We start from the raw sequence: 14440 nt of genomic DNA on the forward strand, positions 1-14440 counted from the left end.
ATTCATTAAGGACAGGTCTATATAGCACATAATCTTGTTGAATACAAACTACATATTAAATAAATACGGGCTCCCAGACATCTTAAACTTCACCATGCAAAGATTATATCCTAAGATTATAATTTGGGATGTGATAAAATATTCAGAATACATTATCTCAAACAGATAACAATTTAAAACTCTGAACATCAAAGAAACTCAGAATATTTAGGATTAAGAACACACATCCCTTTCTATCATCTAGTTAATTATATTTTTTCCAAATTGTTCAAAAAGATTAGTGCTCTCTGGTAAATGAGCTCCTTCTTTCAGACAGGCCAGTAGGGTCACTTTTAGGTAATACAAGTTTAAAAAAAAAAAAGGCTTATGGTCACCAAAATAATTATGATGTTTGACAGCTAAAGGGTTCCTCTTAGAAATTTTAAATATACTTTTTTATATCTCATCACTAAATTATAATTTCAAAAGAAATATTTATGATTTTGATCATTCTAAGGAAATGCGTCATTTTCTATGATAAAATGTATCAAGTAAAATAATTTTAATTGTTAACATCAAAATAATGCTTGTCATACACATCTCTATTGGTCAACACCACTGACCATTTTACAGATGGAAATACTAGAGTTAGAAGGCTCAGGAAGTCGCAGCAGTGATGGGGCCTGAATGTGAACCAGTGTGGCACAAAAGCTCATGCTCCCAGCCTTTATGCATATCATTAGCATAAATAAGACTATAAACACCATCATTTATTTACCATTTATTTATTAATACACATGAATTCAAGATCCTTTTATCTTTCTAGGACAGTTTTATATTTTAATATTTAAATAATGTTTTTAAAGATTTTATTTATTTGAGAGAGAGAGAGCATGAGCAGTATGGGGAATGAGCAGAGTGAAAGGGACAAGCAGACTCAGCATTGAGTGCAGAGCCTAATGTGGGTCTTGATCTTATAACCTTGAGACAGTGACCTGAGCCAAAATCAAGAGTAGAACACTTAACTGACTGCGCCACCCAGGTGCCCCTTACAGTTTTAGACTTGACTTGAACAGAATCAAGTTAATTCACATGATATCTGGAATAACTGTGAAGTTGGAGCCACATAAAATGAGTAAGGGTATATAACTGCAAACCATGGGAGACTTGTATCTACCAGGCATATCTGAAGAACTGTCATTATTTTCATTGTTTTGATGCCTATAATAATCTAATAAAAAAAAACTTGTATGCATTTGACAGAGTAAGAAACTACATCATAGTTTAAATAACTTGCTAAAGGCAACATAGCTAAAGAGGTCAAAAGCAAGATCTGGACCCAAAGTTCATTCTTTCAACCACTACCTGATTGCTGATGAGAGGTATCTAGCAGTACCAGAACCAAGGAGATCTATTTGACATCAATTTTCATGGGAAAATATGTCACTAGCAGGCAGTAGAAACTCAAGGTTTTTTTCCCCTGGTATTATAACACCTTTGAATAAAAAATAGTTCATTTTATGGTCTTCTATTGTTGAATATACAAAATCATATGTGGGTTTTGAGAGGAATGAATGTCCACTAGAAAGAACTTAAGGTTCAGTTTTTAATTTAATTTTTTACTTTTTTGTTTTATTTTGTTTTTTTTTAAGATTTTATTTATTAATTCATGACAGACTCACAGAGAGAGAGAGAGAGAGGTAGAGACACAAGCAGAGGAAGAAGCAGGCTCCATGAAGGAAGCCTGATGTGGGACTTGATCCCAGGTTTCCAGGATCACACCCTGGGCTGAAGGCGGCGCTAAACCACTGGGCCACCGGGGCTGCCATTTAATTTAATTGTTTTTAATAATAAATTTATTTTTTATTGGTGTTCATTTTGCCAACATACAGAATAACACCCAGTGCTCATCCTGTCAAGTGCCCCTGAATCCATGTTTTATAACAATTCTGTGAGAAATACAAATGACAAAACTCATACCCCTACTTTTGCCCTTGTGGGCTACTTGAATAAAAGTATTTCCTTTTTCTACTTTCTGCTGTTACTGATCCCTTTCCTCTTTCTTTCACGAACTGGAATTATATTAAAATCACTGGATGTTTATTTTGTTTGTTGTGCTTATGACTTTTTTTTTAATCAAAGCAAATTCAGAAAATCACAAATACCCTCTAGACATGAGATCAAATTAAATCAACAAATGTCTAGAAAATCTTAATATTCCACTGACTTCAACTGTTATATGAAGAGGCATTTGGGAAAGTTATGTGTGATTATGGTGAGCAGGCTTAGGCTTCTCAGCAGCAGGTGCCCTCCCAAAAGATGCTGGAAGTCAGGAAACACAGTGTTTTTCTCTCATGCCTGAAGATCTGATTACTTTTTATAGAAGGATTGTAAACAACTGATGGCACAAAAGTTCTGGGATTTGGTAGTCATTTACAAGTAATTGTCAGCTTATGGCATCTCTTAATTATCAACAGATATTGCCTCAAAAGATGAAGTAGGATAGTATAGAAAAAGAATATTTTTACATAAAAATCTAAGGGGAGCTTTTTTTTTCCCCATGAAAAAAGAAAAGACTGGGATTTTACTGTAGTCATTACCGAGGGTATCAGAGCTAGTAATTGGAGCTTCAAAGGACTATACTTTCGCTGAAAAACCATCTTACTTAAGAGCTCTAGGATTCTGGGAAAAAATGTGCTCTGCTTGTCTTCCTGTCATGGGAAGCTGGTCACGAGAGGCTGAAAGATGTGAAAGGACTTGAGGGATGCCACTCTCTTAATGGGGGAGGGTGAGATTTCAGCTAAAAACAAAAGCCTGCAAGGTAAAAATGGAAACCAACTGGAATCTGAAGCAGTTTTACAGAGAGAACAAGCAGAAACATTAAGACATTAAATTTGAGGCTCCCTCTACTGAAAGTGAAACTAGATTTTTTAAATTTACAAAAAGGCAATCAAAAATAATGTATCACCACCTAGTATGTTCCTGGGCATGTCACTAAGATAAATAGGACAATAAAACCAGCTCTGCTCCTTGAGGTATTCGCCCATTAATGGAACTGAAGTGGGGAAACTGAAGTGACTCCATTGTAGAAAAGCTCTGTCTCTACTGTTTTTATGCTAGGCTCCATTTACTCCTGTCCCATAATTTGCCTCTGATAAGCCAAAGAAGTCACGTTCCCACCTCAAGGGGGGAAGCAAAAAAGTGAATCATTCCCTGAGTTTTGTCCTAGGCCCCAAACACCTGATAATACCTAAGAAGAGCCAGGTCCCAAACATGTTTCAGGACATTAGCTTCAAACAAACCTCAGCTGATGCCAACTGGGATCAATACCCCCACTTTCGGTAATTTATGAAATAACACCTATTCACTGAAGTTGATTGGCCCCTACTGTGCATTCCTAGAGGAACAGATATCTTAGACCCTTTCCTAATATAAACCTTTAGCCCCAAGCAATGACGAGTCTCATTCTTCTCTCCTCCAGACTCTCAGACACTCCATCTGCTATTCTCTACCTGTCCCTCACACTATTCTCTCTTTTCATATTCTCCACCTCACATTTGATTTCTATCTGGTGTGAAGCCAATGAGCCTCTTGGCTCATCCTGTGGGACCCTTCCCTGGGTCCTTGGACCCAGTCTGCCTGCATCAGGACTGGGGGAAAATTGGTGGAAGATAAGAATCTGTATCTAAATGAACCATAATTATGTATCTAATGCAACATAGTAAGTACTACCACAGAGATAAGACATATGAATAAAAATAGATACAGGAATAAATCTGTCAGAAAGGAACATCTAAACAAACCAATAAAAAGGATCTTTATCAATTAACTGGGTGTCAGATTTGTAGCTTAAGAAGTATCAATTTAGCAATTCTCTGTTAAGAGATAAAGTGAACAAAAGAAACCTTTACAGGTTGCTGGAGGTAATATAAATTGATTCAATCACTTTATGATTATAGTTCTTTATAGATAGAGTTAGGAATTTATTTTTCCAGCTAGATGATGAGGAAACTGGTGCTCATTTTATTGTTTATTATTATTATTGCTATTATTATTACTGATTCAAATATATATTACATGGAAATCCTTTTGTAGGATAAAATATTTCATAATAAATAACTTAAAGTGTTAATAATGGCAATTCTCTGTACTACTAATATGGGTAATCAAGATTGGGCCTTCATTCCTAAAATATGTTACAGCTTAAATGCAGGGTCTGCTAAGAATATTAAACTTGAGGGATCCCTGGGTGGCGCAGCGGTTTGGCTCCTGTCTTTGGCCCAGGTCGCGATCCTGGAGACCCGGGATTGAATCCCACATCGGGCTCCTGGTGCATGGAGCCTGCTTCTCCCTCTGCCTGTGTCTCTGCCTCTCTGTCTCTCTCTCTCTCTCTGTGACTATCATAAATCAATAAAAATTAAAAAAAATTTAAAGAATATTAAACTTGATGTGTTGAACACAAACTGCTTTATCAATGCAGAAGTTAATAAATACCAATGCACAGCCCATGGAACCCTATCATGTGCTTATGAGAACATAAACACCAATAGAGAGATAGGATAACTGGTAGTCTTTTTATCAATTCTTCGAGCTCAAGGCAGGTCTTTGGAAGGGCACAAATCACAGTGAATGAAGAGTTTACCTAGTTTTCAATACAGACATGTTAAAGTTGGATTTTTTTTTCCACAAATACATTTTAAGAGCTAATTATCTGTCAGGCACTGTCCTCTGGCTTGAGGATACAGCAATGGAATAAGGTTCAAAAATGCTGAGCCCTGTGGAACTTTTATTCTATCTGTGGGGAAGAAAACCAGACAATAAACAAAGTCCTATAAAGCGAAATAATCTGTGATAAACATGCTAAGAAAAAAAGCAATGAAACATCAACAAAATATGGTTATTTCCTTTAAGCTTCCCACATAACCAGCATATGACCATAGATTTGAAAAACAAATAAAATGCATTTGGTATAGGGGCACAGCTTTGATAAATATAAAAACTGGCTATATACGTAGAGATGGAAAAAGTTTATTCCAACCTAATGGTCCCATTAAAGAGTGAAATGAAAATGACTGTGGAGTAAAAAGTTTGATGATGGACACACTGACACATAACAGCATACCGCAAATGTACTTTATCCATCTTAGGTAAATCAATAATGGCTATAGATAATATGCACTGGGTTAATGATGAAGATAAAGAAAAAGAATAGTCACACGAGTGAGATGGGAATATGTGATACTTCATTTACCAAGGTATTAGAGCACAAGATTGAAGACTTAGCAAATGTATATTATTTCATATTTCCCCAAAATTATCTTATAAAATTTACAACATTAAAAAACATTAGAAAGCAGAAAATGAATATAGTGATACATATGCTCTCTCTTAACTTTAGAAACGTACACCAAAAGAAAAGAAAATATGATAAAATATATCGATGATGTTCTGGCCAACAGCAATAAACAGAAAGAGATCTTTAAAAAGCCGATAGTCTTGCAAACATATAATGATAATAATGTAATATAGATAATATTTGAAATGAAGAAAGGTGAATGGCTGCTAAGGAAGCCAAAGCTGATGCATAAGAATAATAAAGATATAGAAGAGTTATCTATATAGAATATACATCCTTGATGTGAATATGTGTATAAGTGTATGTGTATGTATATTGTATGTATATTTGAATATGTATATATGCATGTGTGTTTTGTGTATGTATGTATATATGTGTGTATTGTGTATTAGAACAAACTAGTCTTAATAAAACGATAAATTCATGTCAGTTTGAAAGAATGCACCTAGCATCCCATGACTGGAATTATATACAGAGAGAATGCAATAAAATTGCAAGATACTAAACAAGAATACAACTATCTAGTGATTTAATGCAATGGTTTGCTTATCCAAATGAGGGTTTAAGCCGGCGTTAAGTGACCAAATTAACGCACGGCGTTAAGTGTTATAGAGTGACCCCTAATAGTATGTGGATGGCTGAACTAAAGATTTCCCAGTTCCTTTTTAATCCTAAAAGACTATCATATTCAATCCTACTTCTTTTGGGATCTCCTTTCAGCTAACATTCATCCCAACAATCACACAAGTCTCTAAGAATTGTGTTTTCCAATTTATTCAATTGATCAATTGTTTCAATTAGTACCCATATCTTGGTATTCATGGCTTCTCAGTTTCAATATTCATGACGTTCATCCCCCTCTTTGCTTAATAAATGGCATTTATTTTTCCATCCTTTTTTTGCTGCCTAGTTAGCATAGCTAATCAAATGAAGTTGCAGTTGATACTACCAACATTTACTTGGTACTCTTGTGATTAAAATGAATATTATATTAATTTTCAGTGTCCAAATGTAAAATTAACTTACTTAGGATGAGCTTTTGAACCAAAGAAGCATATCATGTTAGCAGAATGCCTAGATTCGACAGATCTGCTAGACTAGTCCATTTACACTGAATCATATAGCTATTATGCCAATTAGCCACCACCAACATGAACAACAACACAAACACGTAATTGGGTTATACTGATCTTGAGAGAATGAAACTTCACAATCTCTTTCTTCAGTTCATTCCTACATTAATCAACTCTCGTAGACAAGAAATTGTGGTATATATCTATCCTAAGCCTTTCACCCTGTAGTATAAACTAATTTCCTTTTTCTTGATTCTCTGCACCTGGGTATCTCAATAGCTGTGTGATTTTATTTTCCACAAAATAAGAAACAGAATAAGGTCATATCAACCACACAGATCATGTATAACACTAGTCATAATGATGGACTTCAAGAAGCATCATAAACCCAGGTTGGCAGCTACCCTGGCTAAAAACACAGTATTTTGATAATAGTAACATGCCGAGTTTGCTGAAATAAAAGATGCTAACAAACACACATTTCCATGGACTGGATAGAAACTGTTATGATGAAAGAGAAATACATTTTGGGTAAATCAATAATACTCCCCAAACAATTTGTACATCATTTACTGCTTCTTATGATAGTATGGCAAATGGTTTCTGTTCACTCTAGAGATAGATGCAATTATAATGCACCAGTGAAAACATAAAATTGATTTTTTACTGTTCTAATGTAAGAGGATTACAAATTATTTCACAATTTTCAAATTCATACAATCTAATCTGGTGTGTAGTACTCAGAACTGCTAAACTCAGCAACTATTTAACTAATTCAGATTTTCTCTGAACAATTATGAATTACTGCACTGAGATGGAGAGTATATTACCTTACAAAGAGTATTTTAACACAATAATTACTTCATCTTTCCATTTATTTCACTTACATACAAATAGCTTACGTGGCTAAAGAATAACCTCCTATTTGTTGATTATTAAAAAGCAACATTGTGGTTTTACAAATTAAATAAATAAATAAACACCAAGACTCCTATGTAAATGAACTCCTTTTCATTATCCCCAGGAATATGTTGACATTTACATTTTGGCCAGCTGAGGTTCAAATTAGATAGCTCCATAGGTGACAGAAACCCTGAGGCCTGCATGGATCCTGAGGACAAAGGTGATTGTTTCAATTATTTCTTTTGGCTGGCTTATCCAGCCATGACCTCAGCATGAGGCAAGGTATTGGGAGCTTGATGCATGCAGCCATGTAATTATGCATTTAAGTTTATTTTCTTAATTAATTTAAATATGTTTGAGAAACTTACAGGGCTTGAATCTGAAAATTTCCATGGCCTGGTCACTGGATAGAATCAAGGCTCCTGAAGTGAGAGAGTAGATCACAACTTTTGTGAGCTTTAGAAAGATGCTCTTTGGTAGAGGTAATCAAATACTTGAAATTTAAAATCTTGGAGAAAATTATACTCTTTGTTTCAAAGTGACTTTTGTATGTTTTGTTTTGTTAAGAAAAATGAGGTTGAAAAAGTTGCTGTCAACAACTGCTAATTTGGCTGACAGTCAAAAACATATAAAAGAATCTCCAGCCTCTAAAATGTGATAAATGAATCATTAATGAAGCCCAGACACTAGTAAGAGAAGACAGGAGCAGAGCTCAGAACTAAAAGACTAGGAGTAAAATTAGTATAATCTCTTTCAAAATATTCTCAATGAGTGGGGGATGGGGACACTGAGCCAACACTTAAGACAAAGAAATAGTTCAGATATATTACCAGAGCATCTCTTAAAGCAAAAATTTGTCTAGTAGCACCCAACTCCACCTCTAGCCACCACACACAGGCTCTTAGGCCTTGATCAGTGACCCTGAACACAGATCCATTGCTAGGATATAGTCATTTTCTTTAATCCTGGAATACTGAGTTCTGCTCAACTTTTCTTTGCCTTTCATTTCTTTTCTGATGAATACTCTTCAAAATTTGCACTGTGTCAGAGAAATGGAACCCTTGCTCAGCTCATTTTCTCCATGAGCATATGTTCTTCTATCATGCTTTGCTCTGTTACAGTTTTTCCTCTCAGGAAGGTTAGGCCACCTGCTCTCCCAGAATCCTTCTGCACACAACCACAGTGCCCTAACACAATGGACAGATGCTGGGCTCATTTTCCTTTTTGAGACTCTGTTTCAAGTTAGAATTACATGTTAGTGAACTCGGAAAGAAACCATCCTTGCTAAATCAATACACAGCAGAGTTTAAAAACAACAACAACAAAAAGAAGCAACCCGATATACAAAGATCAGTGAAGTTAAATATCTAGCTTTACACTTGCCCCTGAGGATGCAGAGTTCTAAAGAATAATAGCAGTCTGGTCAGCAAGTGTAAGATACCTGCTTGAATGTGAAGATACCTTAGGTCTTTAAGCAAAGGCAGAGGAGAGTAAATTTAAGAATTTAGCTAGAAAATACAAAGGGAGCTACTAACTTTGCTGAAGCAGCTAATTTTTCCAGATAAGCCAGGCTCATATGTTTATTGTACACATTCAATAAATTAAAGCAAAATTTATCAATGAGTAATTATTTTGCTATTAAATTAGTATTTTTCATGAAAGAGTGATTTAATTTCTGGTGTATCTTATATTTACCATGTCTGTGCTCCAAAAGAATGAGATCACCACCTGGTGACAATTACAGACATTGGTCTATGTGGTCCATGAAAAATTTCAGGGTTTAGATGTAATCATGCAGTATGTTACACAGAAACCATAGAGAGAGAGGCAAATACTCTATGTAAAGTAATTTAAAATCACTTGTGATGTCTAATATTAATTTTAACATAAAATATCATCTCTAAAAATATAGACCCCTTTCCTAGATTACCAGGTTTAGCAAGCAATAGTTTGCATTTATAGGTTAAAAGGTTTCTAACTGCTAATGAATCAGTATCCTGTACTATCTCATGATCTCAATTCCCCACATTTAAAGGATAAGTAGTAATATCATATGTGTGTCATGAACACATAGTGAATGCAGTCTTAAAATAATAAATCACAGTCTTTGGAATTTCAATACATATACCTGTAAAGATTAAGATAAATAACTTTCACTTAAAAATAAAAATAACAGTGCTATATCGTCTTTGAACCAAAAGCAGTAGATATAAAGTCATGGTGGTACTTACCACAGTGAAATTCATCACTTTCAATATCCATATTGTCATGGCTAAGTTAACTATCATGGTAACCAACAGCAGAAGGACAAAGAAGTATAAGCACCTCTTTCGCCATCCATAAATCCCCACCGGGTAAAGTTGTGCATTCTCAGCCCTTGGCAGGTTGTTCTGTTGTGTTGCCAGTATATATTGTTCTCGTGTCATCTGAAAAAAAAAAGAAAGAAAGAAAGAAAAGAAGCATTCAAAACTAAAACGAATGATTTTTTTTTAAATCAAAAGGCACAACATATCTACAAATAATGGGCAGTGAGTATTCAAAGAACTATTTCTGTGCAATTAAAATTAATTAAATAAGATTAAAATCTTACAAAACCCCTCACACCACATCATCAGTGCTGCTTTTTAGAGCTGTTTAACTGTGATACTTCTAAGATGTATATTATTTTCAGTCATTTGCCCAGTTCTAATAATAGCTATTTCTTTCAGGAGACTCTGAGGATGATCCAGTATACTCCCAGGTGTCTATAAACTAAAATTCTATGCATATCCCAGCTACTTTTGGAGTAAGTGTCACCTGTTCTTTGGAGTAGACAGAGACCAATTTTATTAAAAGACATTTCTGTACCTTTATCTAAAAATACAGGATAAAAAAAAAAATAAAAAAAAAAATAAAAATACAGGATATTAGTGCTCAGGGCATATGTTTTAATAAAATGAAAGTGTATTTGAAAGAACCTCTGGGAAGAAAATACACTTTTACTTAGAATTATATAGATCTAGATATTTAATTAATACTTTTACTTAGAACTTTGTTGGTTATTTATTTTAGTTTTATTTCACGGAGTTCTCACAATAGAATTGATCTCTAAAAAAAAGACACTGTACTGTATTATCCTGTTACACAAATATTATATAACATATTGATATACACAGAAATCAGTTTTGGAAAAGAGGTGGTAGTATTTCTTGGTAATATATAAATTCAGGTTCAAAGTTAATTCTTTTAAAAAGCAAATATATTATCTGCCAGATACAACCAAGAAATATGGTCAAGAAAAGTAAAGAGTATGTACTAGGCATACAGTCTTTAGAATAACTTATTCATTACCTGAAGGATAAAAAAAAATTAATTGTTATAAAATATAATTTTCTCCAATGCAATACTTTTTTTTAGTTTAGTGTATTTTTTCCTCTTTAGGATTCATCAGATTTCTCTTATTACGCATGTCAAACAAATAAGACAACAGAAATAATGCTGCATAAATATACCAAAATAAAAACAACATCAATGAAGAATTAAAATTACCTGTCAGCTAATATAAAATACAGGCATATCTCATTTTATTGTGTTTCACTTTATTGTGCATTGCAGATACTGCATTACAGACAAATTGAAGATTTTTGGCAACCCTGAGGCAAGGAAGTCTATTTGTGCCATTTTTTTCCAACAGTATTTGTTCATCTGTATTTCTTTGTCACATTTAGTTATTCTCACAATATTTCAAACTTTTTCATTAATATTATATCTGCCATGGTAATCTGTGATTAGTAGATCTTTGGTGTTACTAATAACTGTTTTGGTGCACCACTGAAATTAGGCTGATTAAAAACCCTGCAATGACTTGTGATGAGCATCAGCTATTGTATGGAATTGTTGAATTCTTATATTTATTGTACACCTGAAACTAATTTTACATTCTATGTAAACTGGAATTTAAATAAAAACTTAACAAATGAAAAATCCTGCAATGGCTTCTGTGTTCAAGTGAAAGGAAGGGTTGTATGTCTCATTTTAAATCAAAAGCTAGAAATGATTAAGCTTAGTAAGAAAGGCTTATCTTCTTGGGCCAAACAGCCAAGATGTGAATGCAAAGAAACAGTTCTTGAAGGAAATTAAAAGTGCTACTCCAGCAAACAGATGAAGTGATAAGAAAGAAAAACAGCCTTATCATTGATATGGAGAAAGTCTTAGTGGTCTGGATTTTTTAAAAAAAGAAAAATCAAAGCAGCCACAACATTCCCTTAAACAAAACCCTAATCCAGAGCAAGGCCCTAACTCTTCAATTCTCTGGAGGCTGAGAGGTGAGGAAGCTGCAGAAGAAAATTTGGAAGCTAGCAGAGGTTGGGTCATGAGGGTTTTTTTCCCCTTGCACAAATGTTTGTTTTATTTAAGTGCAATTAATTAACATATAATGTATTATTGATTTCAGAAGTAGAGGTCAGTAATTAATCAATCTTATATAACACCCAGTGCTCATTACATCATGTGCCCTCCTTAAAGTCCATCACCCAGTTACCCCAGCCCCCCAGCCCCCACCCCTCAAGCAGCCTTCAATTTGTTTCCTATGATTAAGAGTCTTTTTGGTTTGTCTCCCTCTCTGATTTCATGAGGTTCATTTTTTTTTAATGAGGTTTAAATAAAAAGCCATTTCCAAAACATAAAAGTGCAAGGTGAAGCAGCAAGTGCTGATGTAGAAGCTGCATCAATGAAGCAAATTATTTAGAAGACCCAACTATGGTAATTCAGGAAGGTGGCTACACTCAACAACAGATTTTCAATGTAGATGAAATAGCCTTGTGTTGGAAAAAGACACGTCTAGGACTTTCATATCTAGAAGGGAGAAATCAAAGCCTGGCTTCAAAGCTTCAAAGTACAGGCTGACTCTTGCTAGAGGCTAATGCATCTGGTGACTTTAAGTTGAAGTTAATGTTCATTTATCAATCCAAAAATCCTAGAGCCCTAAAGAATTATGTTAAACCTATTCTGCATACGCTCTATAAATGGAACAACAAAGCGAAAATGATAGCATATATGTTTACAACATGACTAGTGACTATTTTAAGTCCACTAATGAGAACCACTACTCACAAAAAGATTAATTTCAAAATATTACTTCTGATTGCCAAAGCACTTGGTCAGCCAAGTGCTCTGATGGAGATGTACAACCAGATTAATGTAATGTTTTTATGATGTTGCTAACACAACATCCATTCTGGAGCCCATGAATAGATGAGTAATTCTGACTTCTAAGACATATTATTTAAGAAATACATCTCATAATGCTATCATAGATAGTGATTCTTTTGATGGATCTGGGCAAAATAAATTGAAATCCCAGAAAGATTCACCATTCTAGACACCACTAAGAACATTCATTATTCCTGGGAAGAAGTCAACATATCAGCAAGAATAGGAGCTTGGATGAAGTTGATTTCAACCCTCATGGACAACTTTCAGGTGTTCATGAGTTCAGTGGAGGAAGTAACTGCAGAAGTGGTGGAAACAGCAAAGGAACTAGAACAAAAAGCCTAGAGATGTGACAAAATTGTTGCAATCTCATGATCAAACTCCAACAGATGAAGGGTTGCATCTCATGGATGAGCAAAGAAAGTGATTTTTTGAGATGAAATCTATTCCTGGTGAAGAGGTAGTGAAGATTATTGTAATGACAAAAAAGGGTTTAGAATATTCCATAAACTTAGTTGATAAAGTGGCAGCAGGGTTTGTGAGAACTGACTTCAATTTTGAAAGAAGTTTTACGGTGGGTAAAACACTATCAAATAGCACTACACACTACAGAGAAATCATTTGTAAAAGAAGAGTCAACTGATGCAAAAAACTTCACTGTCGTCTTGTTTTAAGAAATTGCCACTGCCACCCTAGTCTTCAGTAACCACGATCATGATCAATCAGCAGCCATCAACATAAGGCAAGATCCTTCACTAGCAAAAAGATTATATAACTCACTGTAAATCAGATGATATTTAGCATATTTTAGCAATAAAGTATTTTTAATTAAGGTATGCAAATTGTTCCTTTATACATAATTTTAATACAGACTTAATAGACTACAGTATAGTATAAACATAACTTTTATATGCACTGGGAAACCGAAAAACATATATGACTCACTTTATCAAAATATTTGCTTTATTGTGGTGGTCTGAAATGGAACTTGCCATATCTCTGAGGGATGCCTATATATGTTATATAAAATATATAACTTAAGTGTAAGTTGTATTTATTGAGCCAATCCTACTCTAAATAAAATGTGGAATGGTAAATGCAAATATCCACAATTCTTTTGGCTTTTCCCCAATTTGTTTTAATTTTAAAGCTGTAACTTTAAATTATTTTAATGCAGTTAAATATTTTAATTTTGCGAAGAGTATTATGCTCCATGTAATAAAAGTCTTTGTATGTATTAAATCAGAATTTTAAATGAATTAGAAGTACTAATAGTACTGGATGTACAAGAGAAAATTCTTTCATGATATAAAGAATTACCTGTTTGCTTAATGTCATTTTTATTAAGGTTAATAGTTCACATTTCCTTGAAACTAGCTTCAATCTTTAGTCCTGAATGGGATTCCTATCTCAAGGGGAGATGTACAACATATCAACTGCTGTGTAATATGTGATAACTGATGACTGCATGCCATGAGAATTTTGCCTGAGGATTTTGGTGGAGATTTTATAATTCTAAAACTGGTTATTATTATAAAGTAGAAAATATATTATATGAGGAAGATCAAAGGAACTCTAGGGACTACCACCATCAAAGAGAAGATTAAGGAAGGGCATAAGAAAAGGAAGCAGATGGATGTAGGAGGAGAGCAGGAGAGAGCAGAAGTCTGGCTATGCCTGACTGGCAAGTAGGAGACTTGGCTATGCCTGACTGGCAAGTAGGAGACTTTCCCTTGTATAGCTCCTCTGTGAAAAGGCACAAATGCTGTGACTACTTATATCATGCATTGTCTTTCATCTCACATTAAAGCAAAGTTCTTCAGAATATTCTATTTCTACTAATTCTACTTAGACATGAAGGTGAGATTACTGTGTCTTAGAAAAAAAAAAGAACTTAAGTCTCTAAAATAAAACCAACACAAGTTACAAAGAAAATGGT

General features: G+C 34.3%; 1 protein-coding gene across 1 annotated transcript in view; it reads right to left on the reverse strand.

The window, feature by feature from the left end:
- Nucleotides 1-9737, reverse strand: part of SGCZ (sarcoglycan zeta) — a 459941-nt gene extending 450204 nt beyond the window's left edge. Inside the window, exon 1 of the mRNA XM_035699786.2 lies at nt 9543-9737. Within this exon, the coding sequence (XP_035555679.2) occupies nt 9543-9737 (195 nt within the window). The remainder of the gene's footprint in view (nt 1-9542) is intronic.
- Nucleotides 9738-14440: the final 4703 nt, after the last annotated feature.

Source organism: Canis lupus, chromosome 16 (genome assembly GCF_003254725.2).
Source record: "Canis lupus dingo isolate Sandy chromosome 16, ASM325472v2, whole genome shotgun sequence".
NCBI classification, from domain to species: Eukaryota; Metazoa; Chordata; class Mammalia; order Carnivora; family Canidae; genus Canis; species Canis lupus.